The 10000-nt window shown below is 32.0% G+C and overlaps 1 protein-coding gene, 1 non-coding gene and 2 pseudogenes across 2 annotated transcripts; 1 reads left to right on the top strand and 3 right to left on the bottom strand.

Moving 5' to 3' along the window:
• Window positions 1-834: 834 nt before the first annotated feature.
• LOC128038556 (NAD(P)H-quinone oxidoreductase subunit J, chloroplastic-like) lies at window positions 835-2291 on the top strand. The gene has a single exon (XM_052627399.1). It carries the CDS (start codon window positions 1284-1286, stop codon window positions 1818-1820), a length of 537 nt encoding a protein of 178 aa, XP_052483359.1. The 5' UTR covers window positions 835-1283; the 3' UTR covers window positions 1821-2291.
• Window positions 2292-2541: 250 nt separating this feature from the next.
• On the bottom strand, window positions 2542-2614 carry TRNAF-GAA (transfer RNA phenylalanine (anticodon GAA)). Its single transcript has one exon. It is a non-coding gene; the product is annotated as a tRNA-Phe (tRNA).
• Window positions 2615-6361: 3747 nt separating this feature from the next.
• On the bottom strand, window positions 6362-6914 carry LOC128038546 (photosystem I assembly protein Ycf4-like; annotated as a pseudogene).
• Window positions 6915-8066: 1152 nt separating this feature from the next.
• LOC128038557 (acetyl-coenzyme A carboxylase carboxyl transferase subunit beta, chloroplastic-like) lies at window positions 8067-9772 on the bottom strand (annotated as a pseudogene).
• Window positions 9773-10000: the final 228 nt, after the last annotated feature.

Consider the following 10000-nt stretch of genomic DNA (forward strand, 5'->3'; position numbering starts at 1 on the left):
GAAACTAGACGATTCGATCAAACTGAATTGTTGTTTTGACTAAACAAACAGTTGCGGATGACTTGACAATGAATTCCAGGTCGAAGCGACTAATCCGATCTATTTTCACATTCATAGGAGTTCGTCTATGTTTCTGCTTTACGAATATGATATTTTCTGGGCATTTCTAATAATATCAAGTGCTATTCCTATTTTGGCATTTCTAATTTCTGGAGTTTTAGCCCCGATTAGAAAGGGTCCAGAAAAACTTTCTAGTTATGAATCGGGTATAGAACCAATGGGCGATGCTTGGTTACAATTTCGAATCCGTTATTATATGTTTGCTCTAGTTTTTGTTGTTTTTGATGTTGAAACGGTTTTCTTTATCCATGGGCAATGAGTTTCGATGTATTGGGGTACCCGTATTCATAGAAGCTTTCATTTTCGTGCTTATCCTAATTGTTGGTTCAGTTTATGCATGGCGAAAAGGAGCATTGGAATGGTCTTAGTTCCTGAATATTCAGATAATAAAAGAAAGAAAAAGTCAAAATAATAATACCATTGAGTATGAATTCCATCGAATTTCCTTACTTGATCGAACAACCCAAAATTCAGTTATTTCAACTACATTAAATGATCTTTCAAATTGGTCAAGACTCTCCAGTTTATGGCCGCTTCTTTATGGTACCAGTTGTTGCTTTATTGAATTTGCTTCATTAATAGGCTCACGCTTCGACTTTGATCGTTATGGGCTGGTACCAAGATCGAGTCCTAGACAGGCAGACCTAATTTTAACAGCTGGAACAGTAACAATGAAAATGGCGCCCTCTTTGGTGAGATTATATGAACAAATGCGAACCTAAATATGTTATTGCTATGGGCGCGTGTACAATTACAGGAGGGATGTTCAGTACTGATTCTTATAGTACTGTTCGGGGGGTCGATAAGCTAATTCCCGTGGATGTCTATTTGCCGGGCTGTCCCCCTAAACCCGAGGCAGTTATAGATGCTATAACAAAACTTCGTAAGAAAATATCTCGCGAAATCTATGAAGATCGAATTAGATCTCAACAGGGGGATCGGTGTTTTACTACCAATCACAAGTTTTGTCTTGTACGTAGTACTCGTACTGGAAATTATAATCAAGGATTGCTCTATCAACCACCATCTACTTCAGAGATTCCTCCTGAAACATTTTTCAACTACAAGGGTTCACTATCTTCCACGAATTAGTGAATTAGGTAGGATTTTTTTTTACAGAAACAGACAACGAATTAATCTTCATAAATTCGATTTCATCATAAATGCGAAATATTTATCTTAGAAAAATGACAAATAAAAAAGAAAAGTGCGGGAGAGATAAAAAGATGCAGGGTCGTTTGTCTGTTTGGCTAGTCAAACACCGGCTAGTTCATAGATCTTTGGGCTTCGATTACCAAGGAATAGAGACTTTACAAATAAAGCCTGAGGATTGGCATTCCATTGCTGTTATTTTATATGTATATGGTTACAATTATCTACGTTCCCAATGTGCCTATGATGTAGCACCAGGCGGACTGTTAGCCAGTGTGTATCATCTTACGAGAATAGAGTATGGTGTAGATCAACCGGAAGAGGTATGTATAAAGTATTTGCTCAAGGGTAACCCTAGAATTCCGTCTGTTTTCTGGGTTTGGAAAAGTTCGGATTTTCAAGAACGAGAATCTTATGACATGTTAGGAATCTCTTATGAAAATCATCCACGGCTGAAACGTATCTTAATGCCCGAAAGTTGGATAGGGTGGCCTTTACGTAAGGATTACATTGCCCCCAATTTTTATGAAATACAAGACGCTCATTGAATGATAAGAAACTAATTACAACTTCGAATATTCAAGGAATTTGTACATTTTCTTCTAGCTCAAACAGAGGAATTGAGGTTTCATTCGTATTCTTATGGATAGGCTAATAAATAAAAGAAATAAAGACAATACATCATTGAGATTCTCGATTTTTGAAGAGACTTTTTTATTTATTTTATTTCGGACGAGCCGAGACAATAGGATGAACAACAAGGGTTCTGTACCGTGAACTTTGTATCGCGCACATCACTTAGATGAACTCTAGAGAGTCGCATAGAAGGGAATGAAGAAATGGAATATGAAAGAGAATACAAAGAAATAAATGAAAGGGGATCGGCTTCTATTTGTACTGTAGCTGAGATGAGTCTTGGTTATTTCTATCCTTGAACTCCTCTAGACCCGTCTTTTTGTTGGGCCTTTCAACCAACTATTTTAATCTTTTAATTAAATATGTATGAAGTATTACCATTCTTTTTGAATGTGAGAAGCCGCAGTGTGAACAAATAAAAAAGAAGAGGAAAGATAAGCAAATTTTGTCTTTTACTACATTATAATAGACACATTAGAATAGACTCTTTGCTCATTTTAAAAAGAGAAAAAAATACAAAATGAAATAAATAAAGAGAGGGTTTACTCTCAGATACCTAGCTAGATAAGTATGTATTATGTCGATCCATATCAATTAATTTGTAGAGTAGATACTCATACAAATTAATCATATACTCAAGAACCAGATTTGAACTGGTGACACGAGGATTTTCAGTCCTCTGCTCTACCAACTGAGCTATCCCGACCATTACCGACGCATTATCCTCATAATACTAGATGACTTGGGTCTATGTCAATTAAAAATGAAAACAAAAAAAAACGAAAAAGTATTAAATTAAAGGTCTCGAACAGGAATTTCTTGGATCTTCAAAAGGAAGACTTTGTAAATTTCCATATGAGTAATCATATGTATTATGAATCATTCAAATCAAATAGGTATTCCTTGCTCAAGAGATTTCTACGTATATCATATATATCACAATATATCACACTCTATCACAAGACTTGTGATAAGAGAACAAAATTCTGCTATGCTAGGATACGCTTGTAAAACGGCAAAGAATAGGATGAATGAGAAACATAAGGAACTTTGAACCACTAACAAAAGGGTAGGATAAAATAAATAGACAGCAAACGGGCTTTTTGGGGTTGGGGATAGAGGACTTGAACCCTCACGATTTTTAAAGTCGACGGATTTTCCTCTTACTATAAATTTCATTGTTGTCGGTATTGATATTGACATGTAGAACAGGACTCTATCTTTATTCTCGTCTGATTAATCAGTTTTCAAAGATTTATCAGACTATGGAGTGAATGATTTGATTAATGACTATTCTATTCGATTCTTTCTTCAACTTGGAATCGATTCACAACAATTCTTTTATTTTCATATTTTCATATAAATATAAATTGATTTTGCATATAATAGAAATAAAAAAAATACAGGTTCAGTTCGTCTTTTTGAGATAGTTTTCATTAGTATACCTATAAAAAATAGGTATATCTTGCATCCTTTCTAGAGTTTCGATATTCGATATAAGGATTCCTTTACCAACAGTCAACCCCATTTGTTAGAATAGCTTCCATTGAGTCTCTGCACCTATCCTTTCCTTTTTATTATTCTCGCTTGCTGAACCTTTGTTCATGTTTATTTTCGTAAAATAATAAAATAATAGGATTTGGCTCAGGATTGCCCATTTTCATTCAGGGTTTCTCTGAATTTGAAAGTTATCCTTAGTAGGTTTCCATACCAAGGCTCAATCCAATTAAGTCCGTAGCGTCTACCAATTTCGCCATATCCTTTTGTGTCTTGAGATTAGGATCTCATTAGGATGCCCTCCTTTCCCTTTCTCCTCCTTTCCCCCCTTTCCCCTTCTTTCATTTGTTTATTTTCTTTCGTTTATTTATTTGCTTTCTCTTTTATGCGAAACCGTTGAATTTAGTAGATATAGATACAGATTCTTATATCGAAGGTCTTTACCTATTTTCTTGTTTGTTTATCGTCTTTCGTCTCTATCGGAGACCCATATTAATTTTATTTGGTCCAATCGGAAAATATTTTATCATTTCTGTATTCGCAATTCAATATAGATGGGTATTCCATAACATATATATGTCCCTCTTACTCTCAGTTTTCTCAGGCAATTTGGTGGAATACTCGAAGGGTCGATTCTTTTTTTCGTCTTAGCTTCGGTCTTTATGAATGAAAACAAAAGAAAGAGTCTCTCATTATGATCTGGATTTCATTTCTATGGGTTGCATCTTTTTTTCTTTAATTTCATTTTGATTCTTATCCTTTCCTTTTATTAGACCATCCTATATAACCATAATAAGAATAAGATAACTAAAAAAATCAAAATGAAAATTGAATTTATTCATTATTAAAATTAAAAATGAAATAAATTATTTTTTTTATAGTATAATAGCTAGAACTAATTATTTATATTTAATAACTAGAACTAATTATTCCATTCATTTCTATTTCGAATTCGAAGATAATTCAAATTTTTGAGTCTAAAAAAGAGTTTCATTCTAATTATCTAGACTTATAACGTATCATTTCATTTCTAGAATCATAAAATATATAAATGCATAAAAAGATTTTGACTCTAATTATCTCTATTTAGAACTCGAAACTAAATAGAAATAAATTTAATCTATATTAAATCTATTAAATCGATCGATTAAATGAAATCTATATAAAAATTTTCTATATAATTTAGATGTAAAATATACTAAAATATAAAATAAACTAGAAAATCAAAATGGAGTCAGTAATATTAGTAATATTATATTACTATATTAATATAAAAGAAATATAACTAAGATATAAAAAGATATTAAATATATAGATAAATAATAAATATATATATATAAAATTAAAATCAATTATTATATTCTTAATTATTAGATTCTATCAACATTAGCTTGAATATTAGATTGAATCTACCATTATTATATTAAATATGTTATATTTATATATTTATATTAAGTATGGCATTAAAAATTAGAAAAATTCTATCAAAATTCAGAGTCTATAATTCATATTAATAATTCATATTAATTATGAATAACTAATAGATAGTTAATAGATAAGATCCTAATAGTTTGCTGAATCCTATGAATACCAAATTTCTATTATTTGAGCCCGCTTAGCTCAGAGGTTAGAGCATCGCATTTGTAATGCGATGGTCATCAATTCGATTCCGATAATGGCTTTTTCCCTATTTGTTTTGCTTTTTGCCTTTTTACATAATTTAGAATGTTTTTTGAAATCAAAGAACAAACAGTGAAAAAACTTTTCCCTTTTTCTTTCAAGGTCAACATCTGTTTATTATCTCGTCAGGAAACTTCCAATTGGGATCAATTTGAGGAGTTAGATCTTTGCAGAATAAATCAGAAAAAAAAGAACTCTAAAGAAACTCTTTTTTGGTTTAATTTATTTATATATTTAATATTCTATTCAATTTCATTTATATATTATATCTATTTTATTCTATATATATATTCTAACTATTTTAGTTATTTTTATATTTATATATTATTTTATATATTATTATATATATTTTTATTTCTATTTTTTGTATACGTATATACAATACAAAAAGTAAAAAGTATGGATATTGATCCAATTCATCTCATTAATATTTGTAATCCAATCCTTCAGTCGATTTCGCTTCATTTAGTTCAGTTTTAATTTGCGGTTTATGAAATTTCAATAAAATTCAAATTAATAAAGAGTCCTTATTCCCCGTTACCGGGGCCTCGTTTCAAAAATACAAATCTGGGGGCTTTACCAGGACTAACTATAAAAGGAGCCCTGAAACAGGAAGCGATCTTAGAAACCAATCGCGCCCCGGTAAAAAATCTCAATACCGTATTCGTTTGAAGAAAAACAAAATTGCGTTTTCATGTAGTGCCTTGAACGACAATTACTTAAATACGTTCGTATTGCCAGAAAAGCCAAAAGGTCAACAGGTCAGGTTTTACTACAATTACTTGAAATGCGGTTGGATAACATCCTTTTCGATTGGGTATGGCTTCGACTATTCCTCAAGCCCGTCAATTAGTTAACCACTTGTTTAGTTCTTTAGTTCTTAAGGAGCACAAAAGAAAGGATAAAGGGAGGGCCGATTGAGAAAAGAAAAGTAGAAAATTTACAAGATATGATCTATCTGTATCTCACGTATCAACTCAAATATTGCAAATAAAAAGCGAAAGTCTTTATTTCGAAATACTTTGATATATGAGATGAATCCAGTATTTCGATTTCTTGCTTATTTTGTTACTGAATTAAGTTGAGCGGTTTTACATTTACAGACGCATAAAAACTATTTTTGGACAAAAAAACTGTTTTTTATGTTATGACTCTTCCGTATACGTCCGCTTTGGTTTGAATGGGCATTCTGAAGAAACTTCAGTTTAGTTCTGCTATAGAAAAAAGGATTCTTGGATTGAGCTTTTCCTCCCGGCGAAAGCTTTTATTCTGCAATTCATTTCAAAGACTTCAATCGGTACACAAAAAAATAGGCCAATTCAGCAGCTTTTTGTTCAATTTCGCGGGAGTCAAATTCTCATCAGTACGAGTCAAGGAACGGCCCCTGGCCTCTGATTTCCATATAAAGGACGACGAGCATAAATACCCTCTTTAACTTCTATTCTGATGGACTGAATATCTTTCATAAGGAATCGTAGAAAGATGCGACGATTTTTCAGGAAAACCCCAACGAAAATACATACTATTCCTCCTTTCTATCGAATCGATCATAACCACTGCCTACATTCCAAAAATTGTGCACCACAAATAGGAACTAATAAAGGGCCTGCGATCCCATAGAAAGACATCACGATTCCTTGTGGAAAAAAAACTTGCTGAGACGGAAATAAAGATATCAAATTCCTACCAAGATAACTAGAAGTTCCAACTAATAAAAACCTAATGAACCAAAAAAAGGATAAAGGCCCAGCAGAAATTGCTTGTTTTCGAGATCCCTATAAATTCTATCCATATAGATTCTGATCGCCAACTCATACATACTAGATCCAGTTGCATTTTATTCAATTGAGAGAATAACCAAAAATTCGACTTTACTTTTTGTTTCAGTAACTCTCATCAACTAGGACTATTTTGATATGAACTTTTAGAAGAATTCATCAAATTGCTTCGATCTAAAATCATTTTATATGATCGCCTATACGGATCTACTAGATATATAGACTTTAATTTCATACATCCGTTCGGTACCGATCCACTTGCTATAATTCATTTAACCCTATACCATGTTTACGTATGCATAAGAGGGCTTTTCATTTATGTTCGGTTCAGGTAAGCCGGATGTTCTACAATATTCTACTAAATAGGTATCCATGACATCTAAGTCTTGAAAAAAATAGATAAGATTTGGTCTTGGCCCCATCGAATCTAAAAATCTTAGTTTTGAACATACAAAGATAAAAGCCATTGCAATTGCCGGAAATACTAGGCCTACTAAAGGCACAAAATAGAGGAAAACTGCTGAAAGTTGTCATAAAATGGGTACCTCAATTTAATATTTGTACCTGTTATTGTTATATTGTTTAGTTAGAAATATATCTTATAACGATTATATTATAATTGGTATATTATACTAATTATATCTAAATACTAAGTATATCTAAGCGAGTCTATATATCTAATAGATATCTAATAAGTGCAAGGAATGTAGAATTAAATAAAGGACTTGCCCATCTTTTAAATCAAATAAAATAGGTGTATATGATAAGATAATCCACTTTCTTTATTATCTTACTTTATTCTTACTTTTCTTATTATTCTATTGTTCTTGTCTTCTAATTTGAATTTTGAATTTACTAAAGAAGAGTTTATTACAAATTGTCGAAAGATTCGATTCGTTAGAATCCGATCCAAGAACAAGGGATTATTAGTAAAATAGAATTTTCGGGAGATATAGAAAGATGCAAAACTCTATATTTCTATTCTATTTTTCTCTATTTAAATTATATACATACGCAATAGAGGAAGATCAAATTCGTTTTATTTGTCTCTCCAAATTCAATTTCATTTCACAGAAGGAAAAATTCGCTTTTTATCTTGTTGCTAGAGGTTTACTCATTAGTAATATCGGATAATGATAATAATAATTATCCACATAATTTGTTTTCGACAATTCCTTTTTTGTCACAAAGTCAAAGCGCGTAATGGGCTTTGACTTTGATTCTGATAAACTAACTAACTACCTTTTCACTACAAATCAAAAAATTTCACTTAAGACTCTACTTGATTGAATTTTGATTCAACGGAAAAAAACCGTGGAGCTGAACTAACTCACTCAGAACACCTTTTAAAGGATTACGTGGTACGATTGGATCGAATAAACCCTTATGGAATAAATATTCAGCCGCCTGTGAACCTTCCGGTATTGTTTTATTCAATGTTTGCTCAATTACTCTTTTACCCGCAAATGCAATATAGGCATTGGGTTCAGCAATAATGATATCCCCCAACATACCAAAACTCGCGGTCACTCCACCAGTAGTAGGAGATGTAAAATTGATACATAAAATAACTTTTATTTGATTGATAATCATATAAAGCGGAAGATATTTTAGCCATTTGCATCAAGCTCAAACTTCCTTCTTGCATGCGTGCTCCTCCGGAAGCACACACTAGAATAAGAGGTAAAAAATTATTGGTAGCATATTCGATCAAACGGGTGATTTTCTCGCCTACTACGGATCCATACTCCCCATAAACTGAAAATCCATAACCCCGATTGCTATAGGAATACCGTTTAGTTGACCCGTGCCTGTTTGAATAGCCTCAGTTAATCCTGTCTTTCTTTGATAAAAGTCAATACGATCTTTATAAAGCTCTTCTTCAGACTGAAATTCAATGGGATCCAGAGATCATGTCTTCATCCATAGGACCCCAAGTGCCTGGATCAATCGAAAGTTCGATTCTATCTGAACTCCTCATTTTCAAATGATATCCACATTGTTCACAAATATTCATTTTGAATTAAGCGATTTCTTATAATTTACTCCATAACAATTTTCATTCGCATTGAACCCACAAATCCTTGTATAGATCGAGATCATTAGAACTTTCTTTTAGAGTTAAATCATTACCATTTTCACGAGTTATTATATCGAAATTCTTGCCTTCACTACTATTTCCACCTTCGCCGCAAATGTAATTATAAATATAATTATCATTGGAATTGTCACTACCACTTAAAATGGAACTATCAATACAGATTTGAGAACGAAGATAAGAGTCAATACAACTATTAATGTGATTATTCCAACCATAGTTAGTATCATTATCATCCAAGTTAAAATGATAGTGGGACTCATCATTTTTCGATCCATTATTCATATAACTAGAATTATGATAACTATAAAAAAACTTTCTAGTTCACTCAAAAAGAATGATCATTGTTAAGCTCAAAATTTGATTTTCACTATCAAAATATATGGAATAACGGTCCTGATTACTATCCCTAATTAAAAAGGTCATCAGAAATGAAATTCCGAATGTCTTTGACGTCAACTAAATGATCAACCTTACTGTAATAACTAGGCTGTCACTACAATCATGAATGTTTTTATCCGTATCATTTCTAGTCGGGTCTTCGTTTACAGTAGTATTTTCAACAGGACCAAGGTGGCTATCCATTGATTTACTTAGCCCATCTGTATTCTAATTCTCCCTTAGACAAGATCAAATTGAACCATGATTTTTCCATAGAGCTTTCTTGCCTCTATTTCCATGAAAGTACAGTAGATGAATAGTCATTCGATGAAAAATCAATTGAATATTTTATTTCCTATCAGAATACGCATACTAGATACAATCACTAGGGTTATTAACGAACAATGAGTGAATATTGAAAGAAACGATTCCTTTTGAGAACCTGGAGTAGCAGTTCATTATATATGATAGAGCTCTTTTTCTTTTGAATTAGAAATATCAATTTTCAATTAGAAATAGTGATTTCCCCATGTTGTAAAATCCGCACTGAAAAATGGAAAAAAGAAATTTTCTCCTATCAAGAACCTTTTTCAAAATCTCGTCTACTAATACAATACAATAAGTTTCTATTCAACACGGAGCCAAAGGACAACATACA

This window comes from Gossypium raimondii, unplaced genomic scaffold (genome assembly GCF_025698545.1).
Source record: "Gossypium raimondii isolate GPD5lz unplaced genomic scaffold, ASM2569854v1 Contig00295, whole genome shotgun sequence".
Taxonomy (NCBI): domain Eukaryota; kingdom Viridiplantae; phylum Streptophyta; class Magnoliopsida; order Malvales; family Malvaceae; genus Gossypium; species Gossypium raimondii.